Below are 26,539 nucleotides of genomic sequence, written 5' to 3'. Positions count from 1 at the left end.
ACTTAGAACAGTCACTATACAGCTTAACTTTTTTTTCTTTGAAATGTAACAGACCACATCAAGTTCGGTGAAGTTGTTTCTGGGAAAAACGATTTCTCCGTTCCCGTGTGTATTTAGATAGGAGCCCCGATCTAAAGCGTCCTCTTAAGCTCACCTTTCTTTAGATTTTCCCGGTGCTTCCTTGCCAGCATAGAGAGGCTTAGCACTCTTCCACATGTTATATTCTATAATATGTCCAAAATAATGTATCCACCGTTCGATGATGGCAATTCGATAGGGAAACCAATTTTGAAAAATACTTTAGAGCATGCATGAAGACACGAACGTGTATTCCCCAGAATTCTGCGCAGATTGCATTCATATACTAATGACCAAATATACTTAAATCGAATGACAATATAGCCAGTTACAGTTCTTCTCACATTGTTTATGGTAGCTGTTAGAGTTGAAATATACGGCGTGATGGCCACGCCCGAAGTTGTCAGAGTTCACGTAGTGCTTTGATGGTGCCGCTACGACGCGACGTGCTTGCGCCATCGATACGCGTGATCTCGCGGGACAGGGATTGCGTGGCCGGCGGATTCATTCGAAGAAGGCGCATTTTTTCTCCGGGTTCATTGGCGACCCACGAGCGCAGTGGAAGGCTTCGGAGAAGTGCGGCGAGTTCCTGAGCAGTGCGTTGCAGTCGGTCACCGGATCCTGGGCAGGTTCGGCGACGTGGCACGTGGTGCGACATAGCGCCAAGAAGAAGACCTGCGCGCAGTTGCGGAAACGAGAAAAAAAAATATGACGTGTAAGGGCGACAGTGCAGTTGTTGCTTGCTCTTGAAAGGAATAACTGCCCTCTTGGCTGCAGGATGGCGGGTGACCGATGATTGAGAAGAATGTCGGGTTTGCTGACTGGCGAATTCAAGCCTAAATTTATTGGCGTTCTTAAAGGGGCCATGTGCCTCAAATTATGGATGTTGTTTTCATTGAAGGTTTGCTTACTGTAGGATTTGGCAAAGCCTCCAGTACCAGTGAAAACGCTGATGTCAGAGCATTTCACATTTTAATTTGCTCCTGAAATCAGTTCCCGCGCCCGACTGCAGCTACATAAATCAACAATTTTCGGCAGCGGATGTGATGCAAAGACACGTGACTTATGTTGGTCGTTTCGATTGGATTGGCATGAAGGATACATTGTGCGTTCTTGTGCTGCATATACACTGACAAATTTATAAACAAAAACGTCTTTTATGCTTTTCATATTTAGGAAGGTGACAAACAACTGGGCAATAGAATTAAATTTTGTTTGCAACTGACACTGGTGCGCTCTTCAACTATCCAACTCGGAGTGTAATAAAAAAAAAATTGCATCTAGCATGTACGTTTGAACAGCGTATAAAGGTCATTCCGTATAAGTTTGGCAAACATGGATGACTGTTTATAAAAGCTCCTGTGCGGGAGAGGGTGCGTTTGTAGGCGCCTTACCCAAACGGCGCGACCATATGCAGCGAGGCTCGGAAGCATGCGACCGTGCATCTCGTGTGAATCACATCTCGTTGTCTGCGCTTTGCTGTTGACTCGCGCTGAGAACTCAGCTCTACCCGTACTAGACGTGGTTATTCTAACCATGATAATGACGCCGTAAAATAGCGCGGCTAGCGTTACTGCGACGTGCGGTGGGAAGGTCACAATGGGAAGAAAGCTTCCGGTATCGTGGGATGTATGCCGCATTCTGATTGGAAACAGCATTAGTCCTCGCTGGGTGAATGAAATGAGAAAGCGTATATATGTGCCTCTGTCTGTGGTCTGCTTTTATTTTGAATATGTAAATTCAATAGCTTTCGTTTGGGCACGTCGATTTTCATATGTATTATTATTTATTTTTTGCATTTCTCTCACGATAACGGAAGCAACGCGTTATGATGCCAAAGTTGGCGGGTATAAAATGGTCGCAGGGCTCCTTTAAAATTGCCCATTTTAGAAGTCGCACATGGATGATAAAATTTAAGCTTGTCTTGGCTACGTGAAAATTTCATACCTCTGCAGCCTTGGCTCACCATATATATGTTGAAATTACAAGTAAGAAGGACTGATATTCATGCGGTCAATGACAAATTAGCGACAATTCGTCTCATTACCATTCGAACTAATAGGAGAAAGGTAATACGCCTCATCGCATATTTCTTAATCAGTAGAACTCGCTGCCGTCGCGCGCTCTTATGGGTAGATGATAACAACTATTGTGAATAAAAAAGAATACACTCGCCAAATATATATATATATATATATATGTAGTCATATCATTAGAAGCCAACACCCACTGACGCCAAGGACAACATAGGGGAAATTACTTGTTCTTAATAAATGAAAATGAGGAAACGATAAATTATTGGAAATTAAAGTGGATTAAAAAAAAACTTGCCGCAGGTGGGAACTGAACCCACAACCTTCGCATTTCGAGTGCGATGCTCCACCAATTGAGCTACCGCGGCGCCGCGGGTTCGGTTCCCAACTGCTCAATTTGTTTTTCATCCACTTTAATTTGCATTAATTTATCGTATCCTTATTTTCATTTATTAAGCACAAGTAATTTCCCCTATGTTGTCCTTGGTGTCAGTGTTTGTTGGCTTCTCCTGATATGGCTAATAAAAATCGGGCCCCTCGGTTAACCCCCTTTCTTCTCGTACGTACATATATATATATATATATATATATATATATATATATATATATATATATATATATATATATATATATATATATATATATATATATATATATATATATATATATATATATAGTGTTTTTTTTTTCAGCGAAACATTCACACAGGGGAAGGCTCCAACTGTCCAGTGAAGGCAGTCAGACTACATTCAAGACTGATTTTTTCTATACCTCATGCAGCTTATAGTTAAACACCTGTTGTCGGTCTGGTCGCGTTGAATAGTGAGCCGATAATTATGCAGTAATGGGTTATTCAAAGCGTATCTGAAGCCAGCATGTTGATCACTTCAACCTACCTGAGCTTCCGTCAGGTTCCTGCTTATTGGACGGCGACTGTAATCGAGGCCGTCGTCTGCGACGAATGCAGAGTACGCAACTTCCAACGCCGCAACGTGGGACGCGAGGTAATATTCGGTGCCATTGCCAAGGCAGTGAATCCTGTTCTGGAGCCCATCTGAGTCGGACGGTGTCATCCAGGTCCCGTCCACGACGCTTCTATTAGCTAGTATGTAGACTCCCGTAGGGTCTTGCGCCTTCATCATCTGCAAGGCGAACAAAAATCCTAGGCCGCCGTAAAACATGGCTCTCGTCCCATGTGAGTAGTACACGGGGGGAGCGAAAGTTGTAACGGCCACGTCAACAGAATTTGAAAGGTAGTCGTAGATGGCTGATTTGGAAGATATGACGTTGTGCATGCCACGAGTGCTCTCCTGGAACGGAGTACCCGCCACGCGACCTAGACAGTCGTGTCCTTCGATCCACATGTGCACGAAGGACCTTCCACTGTTGGGAAAGCATCTGTAGAACTTTTCCACTTCTTCTTGGGAAAAGTCTGGCGGCCACAGATTGACACGCATAGACTTGTACTTCTGCACGGCTACGGCTTTGCTTGGCTCGCTTAACCAGGATGAGTTCACCTTCTCCGTGGCTTTCCTCACAAGGCTCTTCAGAGCAGCGTCCACAAGGAGGCGGTCGCGGGATGTCACACTCAAAGCAGAGTACAAGAAAGCCAAAAGTGGCCTATAGATGTCTTCTACGTACAAGGCGCAATAGAGTGGAATGTATGGTGCAGCGTGCGTTTTCCCCCAGAATATTATCTCCAAAGGCGTTTTGTCCACTACGACGATGTGCGTCTGAACGAATTCCCAGGACATCTGACGGAGCAGGACTTCGTCTTCATACTCGGTGAACAGTCGACCGATTGTCTTAAGAAAGTAGCGGTCTTCGACAAACGCTTCGTCTTCGCTGGTGAACGAAAAATCGTCGCTAACGTGAGCGTTGAGCTTGTCCAACCACAGCGACGAATTCAGTGCCCCCGTGTATTCGCCGATGCGAGAGAGTGGAATGAGAAGCGGCACCTTCGTTTTCCGCCTCATCGCGCCAAGCAGAAGGTTCACGACCGTCGTCTGCAGCGAACCGCTTTCGAGGATTTCTTTTTCCGTGAAAGGAACGGTTTGATTTCCGTAGAGGGCCTTAAAATGCATTGTCCAGTAATCCACGTAGGCACCGCGCTTTTGCACGTGCAAATGATTTCTGGCGAAGAAGGTGAGTACGTCTTCGTTTCCCGGCGTTATCAGTAGCCTCTTTCTGCGCTGTTTCTTCGCTTGTGTGCCATTGGCCACCTCAACCCTGAGCGTCAGCCAGAAGGTGTCGCGCCAATTCAAGGCTAGGTGGATCAACACTCCGAGCGCGCTTGACCCGACAGGCGGCTTCTCTGGCCATGACATGTTGAGCTCAGAGAGGAACCCACGAAAGCGCTTGGCATCGGAAAGATCCGTGGAGCGATCTGCCACGCACGCCTGGAACATAGACTGCGGCTTCTTGCCCGCTGTGCCGGTGTTCGCTGCCTGGTCTAAAAATTCTGCGAAGGACCGTATCCACTTGATCATGACCTTACCCATCATGGTGCTGACGACCTGTCCATAGCCACTAGGAGGCTGCCACGAGGAGCAAGCGTGCGTGTAAAAGTCGTTGCAAGGGTCCACAGAAAGATTGCGGCGCAAGTCCATGTACAGAGAATATTCGCGGCAATCATCCGTCAGGCAGAGTAACGGTTCCTGGCTGCCCACGTGTGCCGTGTATCGCAAGAAGAACCAGGTTATGGCGAACAGCAAGCCAAGGACAACGATGCATACGATCAGTAAAAGCCTACTCTTCAATCTTGGGTTGTCACTAACGGCCGGATCTTTGTTAGAACGCTGAGGTGGTGTTTGCACCTGTAGAGGAGAAATAAAATTACAATAAATGTTTTGTGAAAACACAACTGAGATGACAGCTTCGTAAATGCGCTTACAAATGCACATAGTGATTATTTTTCCGGTGAAATACATAGCCATAGTGCTACGTTAACCTCGAAAAATGATCCGTCTTCATAGATTAAACGAAGTAAATGTGCTGGCCGTGGGGCGCGACAGCTTCGCCAACCAAACAGACATGCCTGTCAACAATATTATACGCTTATACCGAAAATAAAACTCCAGCATAGATGTTTTGTTTGCTTTTAATTGCTGTTATTATTCTTGGGGTACTTCACGCACTTCCCGGGGGTTGTCTATCTGCCCGTCTGTGTCTCTAACCGTTTTCCCGCCAACTTGGGTCACTGGATAGTCCATGGTCTAATGGTTAAAAAACCGGGCTGCTCTGATGAGAGAAATGGATTCGAAACCAATCGTCGGACGACTTAATTGGGTCAATGGTATGTGGCATTGCGTGCGTGTCGTCATCAAGTTAACTGTCTCACGTAAACTTGTGTCACTGGGTATGTGCCAGCTGCTTATCTGTCGCTCTTCAACGAACCCATTTCACACCATTTTCTGGATCACTGGGTATGTGAAACTAGGTGCGCAACGCATAAATGAACCCCTTTGAATACAAAATTGGGTCACTTGGTATGTATGCGCCGCTCTTTAAGCACAAAAATGATTTAAATTTATCTGGTAGTCATGTATGTTCGATTGTCTGAATAGACTTTCGCAAACGCGCCATGCGGGGATTTCGCTGCGGCGGCGTTAGGAGCAACCGGGCTGCATGTACACGCTTCATATACATGACTCGTTCCGGCGGCTGCGATACGGTGTGTCGATACATTGCTTCAATGTTGATCTCATTGACGTCAACATTCATCGTGAGATGAGTTCTGGCGAATTTTTCGTAAGACAACTCGTTCCTTTCATTGCCTCTCATTATCCTCTAAAGGTGCTCAAAAATTTGGACCGCTCTGACTTCACTAAACACGGCCTAAAGGGTATAAGCAATTGAAATCGAAAGGGCAATGTGCACAGCACATAGGCCTTGATCGCTTAGATCGCGTGTTACTCATACTTACGACGAACTATAAGGAAATGACTTGTATAACGAAGAATTCCGCATGTCCCAGGCGAACTCCTATCTTTCATAAGTTTTGTGAGCGACTCTAAACCGAAAGCCGTTGTTACGAATTTGACTACTCAACGAAAGATTTTAGACTTCCCTGAAAGCCCATTTCATTTGGTCATATACAACGGAGGTACGTAGAGGCGTCGCTTCCGCTCGTCGCAGCCGCCACTGTGCTACGGTGCGTAAGGAGTGCCGGTTGACACAATACCAAATGCAGCGCGCCAAGCTGTGGGCCCGAACTCCTCAATATGTAACTGTAATAATGATATTAATAAAGAACTCAGTCAATCAGTCCCCCACCTCAATGATGAAAAGAAAAGCCACTGTCGCTCTGCGCCTTCGCCGCGGAGCATGCCGTGAACCTCGATGCTATGTCAACCGGAGTGTCATGCTCATGCTCATCAGAGGCAGTGTGCAGAAGATTAGCCACTTCTTTCAATCAAATGCCTGGCTCCATTATAGCGAGAAGGACAACACGGGATCTTTTCAATGAAGTGACCTGCATAACGAAGGGTTTTGCAAGTCTCCAGTGCTTCGTTATTAAGGCGTTGGACTGTGTATGCGTAGTGGGAAGGCCATCAATTTGAGAAGAGGACCGACATCCATCCCCATTGGTGCAATAAGTGTATCTGTAAAATCATACTGCAAGCGTAAGTGCAACTATTCGTCACAGGAAACTTCGCAGCAGCTGGTGACTCAAGCGGGAAATCATTACGCGAAACCCTGACACTCACAAATATACATATACGCTCCGCGCTATACATAAAAAAGACAAAGGTATGCCATGGTGCTAACATGCCTCCGTAGAAAAAAATATAAGCCAAGTAGTCACGCGTTGTCCTTTTTAGAATTGTGGGAGAATCAGCCACATTTTAGTGCAAGGCGAAGAGTTTTTTTTCCCCATTTTCAGTGGCCCTACCTATTATGAAACCATTCGTCCTACTTCGCACGGCGGAAGGCACTTGGGCTTGCTGACGAGAGCAGCATCATGCATCGTAAGTGGCATGCATGGTTGTGAACTCAGAATAGGGTTACATTTATTGGAGATCATTCAACACAGATTGTCACGAACAAGCTCATGAAATATAGATGATGAAGATGGTGGCAATGATGATCTCTAATGACATCCCTCTTGAAACGGAGGGGTGAAAAATCGTCACCTAATTTATATAGGTGACAATTTGGCTACATAGATATTACCATATCGTAACCTGGCATTCTGCCCAGCTCTGTTTTATCCCGTAATGTTATTTATGATTGTGACGATACCGTCCCCGTCTCTCCCTTGCTGTTTTCTACTAATGCTACAAACATTTATTGCTTATCTCGACCGCTGTCATATCAACACCCCTATCAGGTTTGATCCCAACACTTCTGTAAGGCATAGACGTTACCTATATATATGGTCCTGACAAGAGAAATATCGTGACATTTGACCGCTCAACACAACGTACTTAGCTGTCTCCCATTTTTATTGCGAAGCAAATAGATGAACACTCCAGGCGCACTTCAGCTGTCGTCCGCATCGCCGTCGCCGTGATGTTCCGTCACCGTGAGTCCCAATGCGATAACATCATGGACACGCGCCGTATACTGCGGATGCGAGTAAAAGCGTGCGAGGGTGAGCCAATCACGGTGGCTTAATCTCGCGCGTGCGAGGCAAGAAGGCGAGGAGGAAGCGCACCGTCTTCCATCGCGCGCAAGGCACCGAAGGTTGAGGGGGTGGGCGCCGGTTCACTCCGGCGGCGGCTGCTTATGGCGGGGCTGAGCGTGGTCGCGCGGGCCCTATCCTGAAAGCAATCTACGATGGGTACAGAGCCTAGGTGCGCCGAAGGCTGATAGCTTCGTGTGCTCTCTGTTCTCGCCGCTTAGTTCGCGTTGGATCGAGAGACAGCACGAAGGTCAATTCACTTGCTTCTACTGCCGCTCTTCCTCACGCCAGCACTATGACACTGAGTATCCGGGGTCATCGAGTGAGATGTGTTCATGTTTGCCTGTGCGCGCGTGACACCATGCTTGTTAATTTAGTTTAGCTAATAAGCAAATCTTTACAAGTTTATACCGCCGATAAAACTACTATCCTTACTTCGTATAACTGCCTAATAATTTTCTGTCGCAATCGATGCTTTGATCGCCTTTCGGGCAAAACTGCAACGATATTTTTTTTTTTGCAGCAGCAGCAGACGCATGTCCCACCCTGTTGCGAATATTTGCTCTTGTATGTTCATGTCCTCAGACAGACAGCTCGCGCTTCAAAAGGCAAGACACTGTTCTTTGTGCTAAATGAACAGCAATGCACTTCGCCCCAGATTTTGAGAACGTATTTCTCAAATTGTACCAATCTCGAAATCTCTACCAAGTGCACGTACCTACAGCCCTAACCGACTTCAATTACTCAATCGCAATATGTGCATAAAAGCAATTAATTAAGAAGTAGATAACAAATCTTAGTAGTCAATTTTGCGCTTGAGTATTACTGTATTGCACATAACGTCTGCCAACGCAAAACTAGTGTTCGCATAGTTCATTTACTTATTTTTCTAGTTCAGATTTGTCGAAGTATAACTTTGAAGGCGGTGCATAACGAATCTGTGCGTCTGGTTAGGAAAAAAAATCACTGACGATTACGATACTCCCTAATGGGAAATTGGAGCGCAGCTCTGTATATGTTTTCATTTCGCGATACGTTGGCTGGTGCGGACGATCTGTCTCGTGCGACACGTTGCGAACGAGCGAAGTGTGGCGCGACTGGCTCGCTAATCTGGAGATCGCGAAAGCCAGCGCGCGGGCAGCGCGACTGTTATAAGGCTCATTCACACCGGCGACTGACAGTGGTCGCGCGACCAAGTTGGTCGCAAAGCGACCAGTCGCAAATGGTCGCAAATGGTCGCCTTTCTTGAAAAGCGACCATTTTGGGCCAGTCGCTCTCTGCGCGATTTTTCAGTCGCGCGACCGTGGTCGCAAAACTGATAAACCAATCAGTGCGCACCGGAAGTGATCTTTCGTGTGTCTACATCCGGCCTCCTCCGGCGTCGCGTTCAAATTCCGCGTAGATTCCGAGAGTTCTCGCTGAGAACGATAATCTCCGGGATTGCGACTTGCGGGTCGCGCTCAGCCGGGCTTGCCGGTGTGAACATCAGTCGCCTTCGGTCGCTTTTTGGTCGCGAGTCGCAAATGGTCGCGCGACCTCCTCAAGTCGCCGGTGTGAATGTGCCCTTAGTAGCCGCCGCCGACTGACTTCGCATTCGACCCGCGCTGCTCTGGCCACCATCGCCGTACTACGCTTTTCTTCTCACGCTATCGCCATACCCTCTACCGCTTTCCGCCTCATGATTCCGCTGCACTCCTCTCCGCTTTCCTCCTCACGTCTTTCATCTCCAACGGCTCTACGCGTTCGCTCTTTGATCCTTTTCTCGTTCACTCGTTTACGCCGCGGGACAACGCCGACGCTTGCCGCAGGTACGGGAGCCTAAGAGTCGCGCTCTAAAATATTGTCTCGATGAATAATTGCGCACATTTTCGTTCCGTCAGGAGTAGTCGTGTCTCCTGCAGGCGGGGCCCAACATTTATGAATGCGGTAAGCAAGTACAAGGGAGGCGACGAGTTAGATACCAGGGCACACAAGACCAAGCGCATTGTCGTCTCTGCCTGCGTTCTATGGCTCACCTTTGGCGTTGCACAACATGTAATAGAGCATCACGGACTTAAGAATTAGGAATCACAATGGCGAGTGGTTGATCCTTAGTTTTCGTCTACTCGAGTGAGGCCAATAATAGCCTTTTAGCCCCTTCATCCCCTAAGCACTGCGTGGTTTGCGTGGTACCCCGCGTGGTTTGCGGAACACTGCGCCCTACCGTTAAAGTGAAGGGATCGTTCCTGGACTTTGGAAGGACAACAAACCCTAGGCGATTCCACTCTACGCATGGTTTTAGCTGGCGCGTTCCTTATACGATGCTGCGTTGTGTACTCACCCAACTTGTGGGGCTTGGCGGCGGAGTAAAAAAAGTCCTGCCGCGCTCTAAAGGAGCACGCTGCCGCTGCGGTGACGCTCGCCAAAAGTACGGCTTCGAAGGGCGCTGCTCCAACTTGTTGACTGGATAGCTGCCTTCACTTAGCCACTTTGAGTTTGTCGTGTGTGCTTTTCCTTCTACTCGTGCTCCGATGACATTTGGCGCCACCCCACCCCTTGTTAAAGCGAATGCAGGCTCGGTTCTCTTCGCCAGCGGCAGAGCGTGGTCAGAGTCCCATTTCGCCGGTAGCGGTGGAGTTTCAGGCTTTCGGGCCCTACGTGCGACGTCTGCGGGCGAATGTGAACGTCCATCGCGTGACCGGGCCCATGCACGCGGTGTCGTCAGTCCAGAACTGTTTGCTGGTTGTTGAAGTCGAAGTGGTGAACTTTCTTCCCTTTTAGGGGGCGAGTTGCACGCTGTGTCACTCTGAGAACGCCGGCTCCGCGTCATAGGCAGCGGCGGCGAACGGTTTCCGATTGGTGTTTTCGTTTTCTCGCTGGTGGTGTACCCGCTGGTTCCATCTTGAACAACAGAAATTGTCTCTTTTGATAGCTGAGGCTGGGCGACATGATTCTCCGGAAAGCAGCTCGACGATGGCGATGCGGCCTCGCTAGGCCGTGGCCTATCATTAGGACTGTGTCTCTGGCGTTCGGAAATCTTTTCGGTTGGAATGTCAGGCGTCTCGAAGGCTAACAGACTCGGTTCCTCTGGTGTTTCCCGGAACGAACTGCTGGATGGAGCTTCAGTCGATTCGCCGCTGCGCGCCTTTTTCGTTCCCGGCCGACGACGGACGTGTCCGAAGGTCGAAGAGTCCATGCGGTTTTCCTCCGACAGCCGTGATCTCCGGCTCACCTGTCTATGCGGTCCCTGTTCCTCGGTTTGGTGCTGCACTTTTGGTGATTCCTCTGATGATGTCGGCGGGGCTAACGTTTCTACAGGAGTTGACGCGGTGTCTGTCTTCTCGATACTCATGATGCTTCACGGTGGGTTCCGAAAGACACGTCGGTTCCGCTTACAAGCTCTACAGGTTTATGCGGCGGCTAATAAGCTTTGATAGCAATATATCTGCATACGACAATGGCAATGGTGAGGCTGGTTGGTTGGTGACAAGGTAAATGGCCCCACCCACTACGGGGAATACGCTGATGTCTGGGCGCAGGGTAGACAGTAATGCGAAGAGCATTTTTAAAATCTAATAATATAAATGAAAAATAAGATAATGAAATTAACAAAAAAAAGCTAACGGATGGCCAACCACTCGATAATGAAACGAAACTACATACAACGGACGCCTATACCGGTTTCCTAGAAAGAAAGCTGCCTTTCCGGGGAGGTCGGTCACCCACATGAGCTTGCCAAATGGCTAGCATATCGCAGGCCTATGGCGAATTAGTCGACCACTCGAAGCGCCTAGGACAGCGAAAATATGGCAATATAATTCTGCAGAAATCCGCTCGGTAGAAGAAGTCTCACGAAAGAGAAATATTGTCATCCACGCGAGAGTTGCCACGCAGCTACAAAACAAACCCATACGGGTTTCTGAGATGATAAAAAAATAAGATAAAGGAAGTTTCGCAGTTGGAAAACGCTCTTCCCGGTCCGAGGATAGAACTGAAAGCATTTGTTCAAGCGGTGACGATAGCAGTATTTGTGTTATTTTCACGGCATACCAACAGCTCCGGGGATTATCGCCCACCACTACCAAGGAAACGAGCTGCCCTACGCTATGAGCCAGAGATGAACAGCTTGTTCTTGTTTTTCTTTCTTCGAAAATTTGCACAACGGTATAAATGATTATAGGTATATACCCGCCGTGGGGCGAACATTCGAAGTTTCGTATGCGAATAGAATACGACGCAGTAACTACTCGGATTCTTATTCGAGGGGCACTATTTTCGGTATTTTTGAATATTACAAGCTAACCAGATATTTCGCAACACGTGACTGTTAAAGTATTGGTCACTGTTCTTCGTCAGCTGGACAAAACATCGCAAGTTAGTAGAAGAAGACAGCGACAAAAGCTTTATTTTATTTATTGAATCATATTACCACCAGATTCGTGGCCTATCCCCCTCAGTGGGTTTGTGCCATTAAGTGAGGCTTCATCATCATCATCATCTTCCTCCGATCGTGCGGCATGGAAACCGACGCGCGCTTCGTCGACGCCGCGGAACGCCCCGACGACCGACGCTTCACCGTAGCAGTAATAGACGCCAACACTAAAGCCGACAGCGCGTGTAGCGTCGAAGACCAAGATCCAGAGAGAGCCGAAGAGGTAGCCATATCGCCCTGGCTCTCTCGAATCCGGACTGCAACGCCGGCCTGAGCGACTACCAGGCGGCGGTGAGAAACTTTGCCAAAGGACGCATTTGGCCCAAAGCCAACAACATCCTTGAGAGAAGACGCATCCCCAGGGACCACCCGAGTCTAATCGTATGATTCCCACGTCAACACGGGCGACCAGGCATACGCGAACCTCAACGAGGTAGCCCACCGCAGAGCGCGAGAGCTGACGGACCGCGCCCGGCCGGCTTCTCGAGAAGACGACCGAGCCGAACGAGACAGACTGACCAGATACAACGACATCACAAAGATCTACCAACAAGCCAGAAGAAAATTCCCACCACTACGCGAAGACCTAAACAGGACACAAGAAGTGGCCCAACACCAACTACAAACGAATACCTTTCCGAACCCGTTTCACCTCAAACGGATATTCCCTGAAGTACACAAAGAATACACATGTAAGATATGCAAACAGGACACAGCTACACTCAAACACATGCCATGGCAATGTAACGCCCAACACAAATACGAATTAAACTCCGAGACCCTGTCGCTGAGGTGGACCGCCGCTCTGCGCAGCTCCAACCTTGGCGACCAACCCTGGGCCGTCCAGCAGGCCCGCGAGTCGGTATCTCGACGTCCCGTTGTGGGACAGCTGAGTCCGGGTCGCCAAGAACCTGCGGGACAATTAAATAAAATTATTACCAACCAATGCAGGAAGAAAATGGGCAACGCAAGCTTTGCTTTCGGTTTCGCTACTGGCTATGTAGCAGTTCTAGCTTTTACGCTACAACCAGCGATGTTTCCTTACAACGAGCCCTTCTAAATAGAGAGTTTTAGCAGAGTGTTTACGGTCCGCTCCGCTCAGACCGACGTATCATATGCACACAGCCGCGCAGCAGAACGCTACCGGGAACACGGATGCGCGTGCGCACAACACATATAGCGGCAACGGAACGTAGAACGCTGACCACGTTCCGCTAGCAACCCGATTTAGCGGAGCGTCAGGGTGCATCTAGTTGCTTTCGTAATCGTTTTACAGCTGAGCCGAGAGCGCATCACTGGCGTCTCTGGGAGACGCGCTTGTTAGATAAGCGAAATCAATGCACTCAAAGCAGCCAGCGGTGCGCGTGAAATGTGCGTTCTGCGGGGCGTAGGCAACGCTCTGCTAAAACTGTCTAATGTGTTTGCGGCCCACAAGTTCTTGTGTCGGTCGTTTTTTTTTTCTTTCACAAGGGCTAATCTTTTTTTCAACAACCATTCATTTAGCGTTTTGGGAAAGCTAGTCACACAGTATCCATGTATTTTTGGAAGCCTTGTTTTCAACCATTCTCTAAAGATGTTGAAAGGGTGTTCCTTAATTATGGGGTTTTACGTGCCAAAACCACTTTCTGATTATGAGGCACGCCGTAGTGGAGGACTCCGGAAATTTAGACCACCTGGGGTTCCTTAAGGTGCACCTAAATCTAAGTACATGGGTGTTTTCACATTTCGCCCCCATCGAAATGCGGCCGCCACTGCCGAGATTCGATCCCGCGACCTCGTGCTCAGCAGCTTAACACCATAGCCACTGAGCAACAACGATGGGTGAAAGGGTGTTCCTGCAGTTTATAAAAGCGAACTCATTTCCATGCTATACCCAACGAGTAAACGCGTCCTTCCGCCCGTCCGTCACGCAAGACGAATCGCTATGAAAAAATTAATTTACAGGGTTATCATTTTTAAGTTCTGTGGAATATTTAAAGATAGCCTGTTGCAGATAGCATAATTGTAGTCCTTGAGCTGGATTATTCCGAGAGGTGGACATTACTTGCTCGAGAAACCGAAACTCATATTCAATTACTTAACAAAAATCCACTAATTATCTTTTGAAATAATTTATTGAATTGTACTGAATTAGTTACTTTACGGCACCTATTGCAATTTAGGAATTGTAACCGGTGAGTCTTCAAGATGGATCCACTTCGAATGAATTTCCAGCATAACGCCAGTTTGAAGATATGCTCCATCAAGCATGCTGTAAAAATGCACTGTTGTTCCACTTTTTCACGATATGCTCTTTTATGCATTGAAGCACAAAAGTAACTGGAACGCCCATGTGTTTCATCCCACACTTTACGAAATGTCTCGAAACTGGTGTCATACCGGAAATTTTTCCAAGTGCATACATTTTGCAAGCTCACCGGCCACAATTCGCAAATTGCAATATGTGCGGTAAAGTAATTCATTAAGGAGTTAATTAATGAATCTTGTTAATTACTTTAACATCTGTTTCGATTTATTGCGCTGGTAATGTCCGCCTCTTCGCATAACCCAACTTAAGGACAAGAATTAGGCTATCTGCCACAGGCGATTTTTTAAAATTCCACAAAACTTAAAAATGATTACTGTGTATAAAACAAAATAAATTTGAAAGGAAATAACGTTAGCGGCGAGTTCTAACTTACGACCCCTCCCTCAGAGGCCGAGTGTCCTACCCACAGTGACAAACATGTATTTTGTTTTATTTATTTGCAGCTTGGCTACAAGCCTAATAGGTGTGTGTGGTCACAGATCACACTCGTTTTATATGTATTAAAGCATCTAACATTGACATCGCATCTTCATCGCAGTCAATCGTCTTGTACACATCACGTACTTTCACAACCATTTCCACAAAATATTCAAGCACAGATCGGCCTTTTAACATCACAGTGTCTATGTACTAACAGACGACGCCAGACTGCGTGCAGCCCCAGTAAAACGATAACGTCCGTCTGTTCAAAATCACGTTCAGGGAAAAAACGAATATCATGTGTATTGAGGGGTAGTTTAATGTTCTCTGCAATATATCCTAACAGAATATGACATTATTACAATCAATGAAAGCATGTTCAATAGTTTCAGCTCTGCTGCACAAAAAGCATCAGCTTCCCCATGGCACACAGATCCCTTTTTCTTCTAACCACGCTTTAACAGGCAAGGTTCCCGTGTGAAGCTTGATGAAAACTATTTTAACATTCGCCGTATACACATATTTTTAACCCTTTTAAGTACGCTTTTCCCACGCGCTTCTTGAAACATTAACCGATAGAATAGTACACTTATTCAGCCAATGGTACAGGGAACACACTCTCTCAATAGGATCCTTCATAAGACACTTTATTTTTGCATTAGAGAGGTACTCAAGTGAAAATCTTGCCTTAAGGAACCGATAGGACGTCACAACTTCGCGCAAGAACCGTGACGTTGTGTAGCGAGGGCCAATGGCTGAAGAAACAAGAAAATGAGGCATAGCAACTGTTAACGTCTAAAAAAAAACACAGAAAAGGGTCGCTTTTGATTGTTACCAATATGAAATGTGATACAACTTGCTGAAGAAACAAGTGACACAACGACACCACCTTCCCTTATTCGAGGAAACAAAATTGTCGTTGATGTTCGCTCCCACGTAGATCACCAGATAAACGTGGTAAAGATGCGGTGAAATTTTTGAGTGTGCTCACGTGTGCAATACAGTGCCTGCAGAAGATAGGGTGCTATAACGTAAAGCTGTTACAACCTTTTCTGTTCCAATTCTGCAATCAGTCCTCTACGGTCGGTCAAAAAAATTTTCGGGCCACCCCCATTTCGCCTGTCTCTCACGCGACATCCCGAAAACCGCGAAAACAACTCATCTGATATGATGTGGGCCCGCTGATTATGCATGACTCGACCGAATGAAAGAAAAATAATTATTTCTCATTAGATGCCTTTTTCGCCACAATACTCTGCCATTGATCAAACGTTTTCGGGCTGCATGCGCCCACTTCGCCCGTCTGTCACGCGACTTCACGAAACCACAAGAACTCGTAGCGTCAAAATGACGTGTACGCGTTAAAGACGCATTAATATGCCGAACATAACTGATTTTTTTTTCTGAATAGCCGAAGGCTGCCCCGTTCCGAAAGGAATAGAAGATGGCTGCCCACCTATTGCTCTGGCACTAGCTACTGGGAGCGGCCGCCGAGCAGGAATTTATTTGCGTATAATAAACATTTTTCTGTGCTACTATAACGTTATCGAGCCCTTTCGCATCGATAACAAATAACGCCAGAACGGATCTTGAGGATCCGTTCTGGCGGCATTTTTAACGTTCCGCTGCACGCCGCCGCAATTTTCGACCAGCCACTGCAAGCGCATCAATCGCCAATCGCATAACCCTCTTCATCCGGTTATCTACTCTCACTGTGCTGGCTCGGCCCCATCGAATCCCTTTCCCCTTGAGGGTGCTCCTCGCCTCTTGTCGGCCAATTCGATAAAAAAAATCTGCTCAATGTAGGCAATGGTATTCACTCTGAAAGCAAAAAAAAAAAGTGACCTCCTACAAGCGAGGAGTGCGTTTCATTGAGCTTTTCAAACAACGGTGTGGGTTACCGCCCGATGCTTGCGTTGGTTATTACGTAAATTTGACGCCAAGAGATATTAATAAAAACAGAGGGGAATAGTCTTGCGTTATAGGGCCCATACATAATTTTGGCAGCAAGAAAAACGTTGCAAATAGTGGCACGTGCAAAAATCGGCAATTCAGGGCCACAACCATGCTTCGGCTATCTCACGCATTTCATCCGTTTTTTTTCAAGCCAGAGTGAGTCTTTATTACGATATCTATCCAAAGGTACCCCCAGGTAAGTGCTAGGTACCCAGAGCCACTGCACACTTTAAAATACACCCACGCTTGCAGAAGGCGAATATATCTAAACTATATGAATGTGTTGTACCGGCGGTACAAAACAAATGTCACAGGAAAACAGGTTCTGTGAAAGTTTTGCTGCAAGATATGGTGATGGTGGAAAGGAAGCGATCTTTAAGACCACATGTAGAGCCGTGTTGGAGCATTGTAGATAAAAAGGAAATTCCGATTTTGCAAAAATTTAATGCCAAACATCACATCACCGATGCGTGTCCGCAGTCGCGGGATGCGCCTTCTCTTGGGGAGCTCCTTCCCCGACCGAAATGCAATCTTTCTCTGACAACTCACGCGCTTCTCGTCGCGCAAAACACACAGATAAGCAGCCAATGAATTCATAAGCATAATAATGAGGGATGAGGTGTTATATGGGTCTCACCACGGTTGATAATGATTGAACAACATGGCTGGATGAAATGATAAAGAGCAATAAGGGCTGATAATGGTCGGATCACTTCTCATAAGCTTAATAAGCACCGATAAGGGTTTATAAGGGTCGCATCAATTCAGATCAGGCTGATAAGGATCTATAAGAGTTGATAAGGGTCGGATCACCCGCCGTGGTTGCTCAGTGGCTATGTTGTTGGGCTGCTGAGCACGAGGTCGCGGGATCGAATCCCGGCCACTGCGGCCGCATTTCGATGGGGACGAAATGCGAAAACGCCCGTGTACTTAGATTTAGGTGCACGTTAAAGAACCTCAGGTGGTCGAAATTTTCGGAGTCCTCCACTACGGTGTGCCTCATAATCAGAAAGTGGTTTTGGCACGTATAAAACCCCATAATTAATAAGGGTCGGATCGTACCCGATAAAGTTAAAACCGAGCGATAAGGGTTGATAAGGCTTGGATCGAGTCCGATAAGGCTCCGGTATGCGTTGGTAAGGGTCGGACTTAGTCCGATAAAGTTTTTTTGCGATTTTTAAATTGCAATCAACGATATTGTGCTTAAAATTTATCCTTTGTCTTGATACTTAGCTGACATTTTTGCACTAGTCACACGCGAGTACACAAATGCGACGACGAAAGGGAATTCCCCGTATGCCTCACAAGCTCAAAAGAAGCCAAACAAGCATGGTGCACCAGATTCACCTTGACGTCGTATTCACCAACCGTTATAGACATCTGATAGGCTGCAGTAATACTGACCCAAACTGTGGATACTATAAGGTACCAGGAACACTTGGTCATACATTTTGCGTGTGTCCCACGTATGCACAACAACGACAGCAACTGGTCTCTTCCATTGCTAACGTCGATAAGAGGCCGTTATCAGACGAGTTGAAGGTTGTACAGGTCTACGCCCCTACATCCAGTCATGATGACCAGGAAGTCAAAAGCTTCTATGAAGACGTGGAATCGGCGATGGTAGAGTGAAAACAAAATACACTATACTGATGAACTACTTCAATGACAAGGTAGGCAAGAAGAAGGCTGGAGACAAGGCAGTGGGGGAATATGGCATAGGCACTAGGAATAGCAGGGGAGAGTTATTAGTAAAATTTGCGGAACAGAATAATATGCGGATAATGAATGCCTTCTTCCGCAAGCGGGATAGCCGAAAGTGGACGTGGAGGAGCCCGAACGGCGAGACTAGAAATGAAATAGACTTCATACTCTGCGCTAACCCTGGCATCATACAAGATGTGGACGTGCTCGGCAAGGTGCGCTGCAGTGACCATAGGATGGTAAGAACTTGAATTAGACTAGACTTGAGGAGAGAACGGAAGAAACTGGTACATAAGAAGCCGATCAATGAGTACCAATGATCAATGAGAACTAAAGAAAGCCTTGCGAGCTACGCAAAGGGGAAGGCAGCTGGGGAGGATCAGGTAACAGCAGATTTGTTGAAGGATGGTAGGCAGATTGTTCTAGAGAAACTGGCCACCCTGTATACGCAATGCCTCATGACCTCGAGCGTACCGGAATCTTGGAAAAACGCTAACATAATCCTAATCCATAAGAAAGGGGATGCCAAATACTTGCAAAATTAGAGACCGATTAGCTTACTGTCAGTTTCCTACAAACTATTTACTAAGGTAATCGCAAATAGAATAAGGAACACCTTAGACTTCTGTCAAGCAAAGGACCAGGCAGGATTCCGTAAAGGCTACTCAGCAATAGACGATATTTACACTATCAATCAGGTGATAGAGAAATGTGCGGAATATAACCAACCCTTATATATAGATTTCATTGATTACGAGAAAGCGTTTGATTCTGTCGAAACCTCAGCAGTCATGGAGGCATTACGGAATCAGGGTCTAGATGAGCCGTATGTAAATATACTGAAAGATATCTATAGCGGCTCCACAGCCACCGTAGTGCTCCATAAAGAAAGCAACAAAATCCCAATAAAGAAAGGCGTCAGGCAGGGAGATAGATCTCTCCAATGCTATTCACAGCGTGTTTACAGGAGGTATTCAGAGACCTGGATTGGGAAGAATTGGGGATAAATTTAATGGAGAATACCTTAGTAACTTGCGATTCGCTGATGATATTGCCTTGCTTCGTAACTCAGGGGACCAATTGCAATGCATGCTCAGTGACCTGGAGAGGCAAAGCAGAAGAGTGGGTCTAAAAATTAATTTGCAGAAAACTAAAGTAATGTAATGTAATGTAAAGTAACAGTCTCGGAAGAGAACAGCAATTTACAATAGGTAGCGAGGCACTGGAAGTGGTAAGGGAATACACCTACTTAGGGCAGGTAGTGACGGCGGATCCGGATCATGAGAGGGAAATAATAAGAAAAATAAGAATGGGCTGGGGTGCATTTGGCAGGCATTCTCAGATCATGAACAGCAGGTTGCCACTATCCCTCAAGAGGAAAGTGTATAATAGCTGCGTCTTACCAGTACTCACCTACGGGGCAGAAACCTGGAGGCTTACGCAAAAGGGTTCTATTTAAATTGAGGACGACGCAACGAGCTAGGGAAAGAAGAATGATGGGTGTAACGTTAAGGGATAAGAAAAGAGCAGATTGGGTGAGGGAACAAACGCGAGCTAATGACATCTTAGTTGAAATAGAAATGTGCATGGGCAGGATATGTATTGAGGAGGGAAGATAACCGATGGTCATTAAGGGTTACGGACTGGATTCCAAGGGAAGGGAAGCGTAGCAGGGGGCGGCAGAAAGTTAGGTGGGCGGATGAGATTAAGAAGTTTGCAGGGACGACATGGCCACGATTAGTACATGACCGGGGTTGTTGGAGAAGTATGGGAGAGGCCTTTGCCCTGCAGTGGGCGTAACCAGGCTTGATGATGATGATGATGATGATGATGATGATGATGATGATGATGATGATGATCAGACGAGTTTCTCTTAGGTCCTTGGCCTAATGCAAACAGCGCAGCCCTGATAAGAATTGCCACTATAGCCTTTCTGCAAGCCACTGGACTGGACGCGCAGCTTTAGAGATGCCACAACGCTGTGAACTTGTATATGCGCATCTCTTCCTCATACCATCATCATCATTCATCAGCCCTTTTCCTCCCCGTCCCTTTTTCCCAGTGTAGAGTAGCAGGCCGGAGCAAGTTATAGTTCAGGCCGACCTCACTGCCTTTCTCTAAATAAATCTCCCTCTCTCTCGGCACTAGTGAGTACGGGCGTGGTACCTGATGATATCCAAATAAATATTCCTGCAGCAAATATATGCGTCTGTGTTTGACTACTTGACTTACAATTTGGTGATCGATACTTAATATTCACATTCGATTCGTACTCGAAAAGCTTGGTATTCGACCACTTCTAGTATATACAAATACAGGCCGATTTTGTCAATATCAGTAAGGCTCGGGGGTTTGGCCCATGGACACAAGAATCGCGGTCCGATGGTCTTGTTGCATGAAGGCTCACTGTCTGAAGGTCTCATTGGGAAACAGCCTCATTGAGAAAACATGCTAACAACATCCAGGAACAGATTGTTTTTCAGATGAGACTTTTTGATGGCGCTGCCATTTCGCCCTCGCCCCCCGTCCGTTGTCACACACATTTAGTGTTTCGTAGGCTTTCTCTTTTCACCAGGACCATGTAAGCACGAGACGTGTACCTTCCTAGAAACATGAAATTTTGACCTAATGTCACGTTGTACTGACGATCAATTACACAATAGCAAAACTGTGAATGACGAAACTAACTGCTTATTTGGCGAACTAAAATCAAGTTACATTCGAAGCACAACGACAGAGGCGAACACAGTCGGCGATCGTCAAAAATCTGATCTTTGGGCCAAGCGCGTCGGCTATTATACATGACTCGACGAAGCTTCCAGCGTAATCGCTGGTGCCCGCGTGCATTCCAGAAACTACTACACAATTCGCGTCGCGCATATAATTACATTACCCAAGGTTCGGTGACAGCATACTATGGACACAACCATCGATAACATTCGGGAAACTTCCGATACGTGCAGACGTCTCCTGCGCCGAGGAATTACGTTTAACATTTGTCGAAAAGCGGTCACTGGAGGAAAAAAATAGGATTCAGAGCCATTCCACCCTGTGAAGGTGGATCACCAGCGGAGCGGTATATATGGTGACAAATTTGTTTACTGAAAATAAAAGACAAATACCACGAAGAATTTTGTTGTCTCACGATTTTTTTTTTGTTTTATCAAAATGAATACTCAGTGCTTTCTTCTTTATCTCTAACTTTCGTTTGTTTGCTTTTTTGGTTTTATTATTTGGTCACTAAGGTGACTATCGCTTTATGATCGCTAAGATATACGGCCAGTGGCTCTGTAGCGACACTGGAAAGGTACGTTCTTGGCCAATGTGAGGTTTATACACGACTGATGACGTGTCGTGGGCACAGTGATGTTTGTGTAACATTGAATGCCGAACCTTTCCAAGAGAAACGCCACCAACCACTTTCCGTCTGGCCGAGACACGTCTATGTTGAAATCACCCACAATTACGATTGGAGTGGAGTCGCTAGGGGTGACCAACCAAAGGTGCACACGCTTGGCGTTTACGGAACGATCTTCGTCTGTATTACGTGCTGCCCGCCGTCGCTGCGGACATTCCCGCTTCTGTTCACGACGGTGTTCTTCGTAGGCACGCAGTGCCTCCGCAGTCCTTACAGCACGCCACCTACCGGTGGAAGGGAGAACTGAGATGAGGCTACGTCATTTGCCCATAGAGCCCGCGACGTCAAACCGCACTCCATAATAAACAGTGTCTATTCCGGTTTTACTTTTTTGATTATGATATATTTTTTATCACAATACCTTTTGACACTTCTTATTTATTTATTTATTTATTTATTTATTTATTTATTTATTTATTTATTTATTTATTTATTTATTTATTTATTTAGCAAATACTGCCGGCCTGTATTACAAGCCTTAGGCAGGAGTGGGGTACATAAGTAACAGGAACAAAGAAATCGTACATTGCAACAAAACAACGAGACTCGGCTGGAGTGCAAAACACAGTAGAATCAAAAAAACAAAACACTCGATTCAAAACGAATTGCATGTGTGCCCTATTGTTCACTCAGGGCTTGTAAAAACAAGATAACCGTTTCGGAACTGACCACGTTTCCAGGCAGATCGTTCCATTGAACAATGGTGCGGGGAAAAAATGAGTATTTAAAAACATTTGTTTTGCACAAAATTGCGCCGACTTTTTTTGAATGATAGGAACGCGTAGGGCGGTGGGAAATGGGCTCAACTAGAATGCCTTCCTCTAGTTTTATTGTATTATGACAATATAAGTAAAATAATTTTAGTCGTTCGCGGTGACGTCGGATGTCCAACTGTTCGAGTCCTGCGGTGTGCAGCAGGGCTGTTGGGCTTATACTCCAGCTGTAACAATTAAATATGAACCTGACTGCCTTGCGTTGGACATTTTCTAGTTTCGCTTTGTTACTTTCGGTCCAGGGATCCCATACTGCCGCAGCATATTCTAATAGCGGTCGTACATAGGTTTTATAGGCTAAAAGCTTTATTTCCTGAGTAGATTGAGCTAGTGTTCTCAAGTAATGCAGTTGTCTTAGGGCTTTTTTTTCGATATACGAGATATGTGCATTCCATCGAAGATCAGAGGTTATGTGAATTCCTAAGTATTTAAAGGTATTTACGACTAAGAGAGGTTTGTTGGCTATGCGATATGTAAAACTTAAGGGATTCTTTTTCCGTGTAACAGTCATTGCTACGGTCTTTTTCAAATTCACAGTCATTTGCCACGTCGAGCACCAGTTTTCAATTGTAGATAGCGAATCGCTTAAAAGAGGTTGATCGTTAGGACTAGAAATTTTTTGATAAATTATACAATCATCAGCGAACAATCGCAGTTTAACATGTATGTTTTCAGCAATGTCGTTAATGAATACTAGAAAGAAAAGGGGACCTAGAACAGAGCCTTGCGGAATACCGGAATCCACTGGGACCGCATCAGAAAGGACACCATCGACAACTACACTTTGACGCCTGTGCGAAAGATAGGCTTCAATCCACGAGAGAAGGCAATCGTGTTTTAATATGGGTTTTAATTTTAACAGTAACTTATGATGTGATACGCGGTCGAACGCCTTCTCGAAATCAAGAAAAATGATATCGACTTGACTTTGCCTATCTAATGCTGCTGCCAGGTCGTGGACAGTTGCAATCAGTTGAGTAATAGTGGAAAGACCGCGACGGAACCCATGCTGTCGGTTATCGATAACGTGGTTCTCCTCAAGAAAATCGGTTATGTGTTTACAGATGATGTGTTCTAGCAGCTTTACGGAAGTACACAGAAGAGAAATCGGCCTGTAGGAAGAAGGTGTTGACGGGTTTTGTTCTTTAGGAATCGGAGTGATTTTTGCGAATTTCCAATCTGATGGCAACTCTGAACGTTCTAGCGATTTCTTAAAAACTAAGGTTAAGTACTTTGCACACCACTCAGCATAACGGACTAAATAGGTGTTGGGTATTTCATCGATACCTGGCGACTTCTTGGTGTTTATGTTGAGCAGAAGGGCTAACACGCCTTCCTCAGTTACACAAATGTCAGTGATTGGAGGCAAATCAACCATGGAATAGGACTGCGGTGCGAAACCGTCGTCATGTGTGAATACCGAACTAAAGTACTGGTTGAGCGCCTGTGCAATTTCTAACTTGTCGTGCGTAGTCGCGCTATCTGTAGAGAGGCCAAGAACCGTTTTCTTGCGCGGCGCGAGATATCGCCAGAACTTACTTGGAGATGAGACAAGAAAGTTTTTCAGACGCACAGTATGGAAATAGTGTTTAGCCTTACTGATAGAGTCCCGTAACGACTGGCGTAGTGCGGAAACCTTATCGGCTGTGGCCTGTGAGAGACGTTTTGTATGCTGACGTCTTGCTTTTTTCAGTTTACGCCCCAGACGCGCAATGTCCTTTGTCATCCATGGATTGCTGCTGCGCACTATTTTCCGTTTTCTTGGCACAAAATCAGTTATGCATCGGTGAACTAAGTTTTTGAAGAAAACCCACATGTGCTCAACAGAAGAACTCTGTGATTCATACAAACCAGAAAAAGAAGAAAACGAACTGTATAGCTCATCTAAAATATCGACGTCACTTGCACGTGAGAACAAGGGAATAACTATCTCTTTCTTCTGAAGCTTTGGTGTAGTGTGCAGTTCCAAGGTTAGATTGAGCATTTTGTGGTCTGATATTCCTTCTAAGACATCCACATGGGGGTTACGGCGTAGCAGGTTGGCGGTAACAAGGAAGAGCTCCAGAGTTGACTGTGAGCAATTTTGTACGCGGGTGGGCTCAGTGACTAGCTGAGTCAGATTATGCAAGAGCACCACATCGAGGAATGATTGACAGGCTCTAGTTAAAGCCTCTGGAGTATCGGTTAACCAATTTATTGACGGAAAGTTGAAATCCCCTGTCAACAACAAGTTAGCAGAACGGATTTCATTTTGGCATAAGAATTCGTTAAGCTTTTCTACAAATGTATTATTGGAGCTCGGAGGCCGATAAAATCCCCCAATTATTAAATGGAATTCCTCTAGGAATACTTTCACTATTACACTTTCTAGCCCGTCAATGTTTGGTAACCTTGACACTCGCAGAGATTCTTTGTATATTATTGCGACGCCACCACCGCGACCATTTCTGTCACTCCGGAAAATATTATAACTACACGGTGTTACTTCGCTGTCATAAATATCTGGATATAACCACGTTTCCGTCACTACTACAACGTGAGGGTGATGCGTTAGGATAATGCTGTCTAAGTCAGTTAATTTGTTCGCTATACTTCGGGCATTGACATTGATGCACCGGAACGTCTTTTTAGGGCAATCATTTATTCATTGTGTTCGTTTTACACTGCGGCTATCTTGAACAATTGGAACCCTTTTCATCAAAGTGCTGTCCCATCGAAACATGACATCATCTATCTTAATCTTATCGTATACAAGTTTCACTTTCCTGCCTTCTTTTCTGTCCTCAGCTGCACTCGCCCAGAGGTTTTTTCTAATTGTTCTTGTAGCAGCGGAAAAATCCTCAGACACAGAGATTTCGGTTCCCTTAAATTTATGAGAATTCTTAAGTACATTCACTTTTTCGCAGTGATTGAACATTTTAAGAATTATTGGCCGAGATTTGTTTGCTTGTTTACGCCCTAGCCTATGGATTCTTTCTATCGAGGAGACCTGTACGTCCAACTTGTCCCGAAATAGGTTCACCACTGTCTCAGAAAGTGTTGCCGAAGTTTCAGACACCTTTTCGTTAATACCAAATAAGATAAGGTTATTGCGGCGGCTTCTATCCTCAAGGTCGACCAGTTTCCTTTCAAGACTTTGGACAGTGCTTTCCAAATCGGCAATCTTAGAGCCTAGTTCTTTTACAGTTGACATAGATTCTTCCACCTGTTTTAACTGAACTTCTATTGCACCCAACCGTTTTTGCATGGTTTTCTGGCCTTCGAGTAGCTGACGAAGCAGTTCCTCAGTAGTACCGGGCCCAGGGTTACACTCAACGTCCCCGCAGAGCATGAGAAGAGCAACAAAAACATTCCGTAAGCGCGAAAATAATGTACACACATTGTGAGGGCACACCAGCTGGACGAAACAACGATCACTCGTTCGAATAGAACCATAATTGTTACTAACCTGCGTGAAAAGCAGGAATGGTTTCATCGCGATGTTGTGGGACTGCCAGCCGGTGTGCCCACTGAAGGGATCCAAGACCGGGCTATTCCTTATGTAGTGTGAAGACGATGACGATGAAGGGGGCGGTGTCCAGCTGTCGGTGTCGACTTGATGCGGCAGTTCTTGTGCGCAGACTCCGTTCGAGTGAGCTGAGCAAACTCGACACACAGCTTCATTCGTTGCACTGGCCGTCTCTGTCGTTCCAAGTAGCAATACGTGCGTGAAAAGCAGGAATGGTTTCATCGCGATGTTGTGGGACTGCCAGCCGGTGTGCCCACTGGCTGGCAGTCCAACTAAACCCAGCTGGGCATACCCGACAATACGC

At 46.1% G+C, this 26,539-nt stretch overlaps 1 protein-coding gene across 1 annotated transcript; it reads right to left on the bottom strand.

The window, feature by feature from the left end:
• Nucleotides 1-406: 406 nt before the first annotated feature.
• Nucleotides 407-26,252, bottom strand: LOC139055163 (membrane metallo-endopeptidase-like 1). Its single transcript, XM_070532730.1, has 4 exons — nt 26,176-26,252; nt 12,929-13,059; nt 3,008-4,927; nt 407-753 (listed from the first exon to the last, which is right to left on the bottom strand). Exons 3-4 carry the CDS (start codon nt 4,718-4,720, stop codon nt 583-585), a joined length of 1,884 nt encoding a protein of 627 aa, XP_070388831.1. The 5' UTR covers nt 4,721-4,927; nt 12,929-13,059; nt 26,176-26,252; the 3' UTR covers nt 407-582.
• Between the last annotated feature and the right edge of the window lie 287 nt (nt 26,253-26,539).

The sequence above is a fragment of the Dermacentor albipictus genome, chromosome 1 (genome assembly GCF_038994185.2).
Source record: "Dermacentor albipictus isolate Rhodes 1998 colony chromosome 1, USDA_Dalb.pri_finalv2, whole genome shotgun sequence".
NCBI classification, from domain to species: Eukaryota; Metazoa; Arthropoda; class Arachnida; order Ixodida; family Ixodidae; genus Dermacentor; species Dermacentor albipictus.
This window is presented reverse-complemented; position numbering and strand designations above follow the sequence as displayed.

Bases quoted from the DNA above. Each gene is read 5' to 3' on its own strand.
- LOC139055163 (XM_070532730.1), bottom strand. From the start codon at position 4,720: ATGGACTTGCGCCGCAATCTTTCTGTGGACCCTTGCAACGACTTTTAC. The intron at 754-3,007 runs GTAGGTTGAAGT...AACTGCGCGCAG, and splicing joins GGAACCTGACGGAAGCTCAG to GTCTTCTTCTTGGCGCTATG.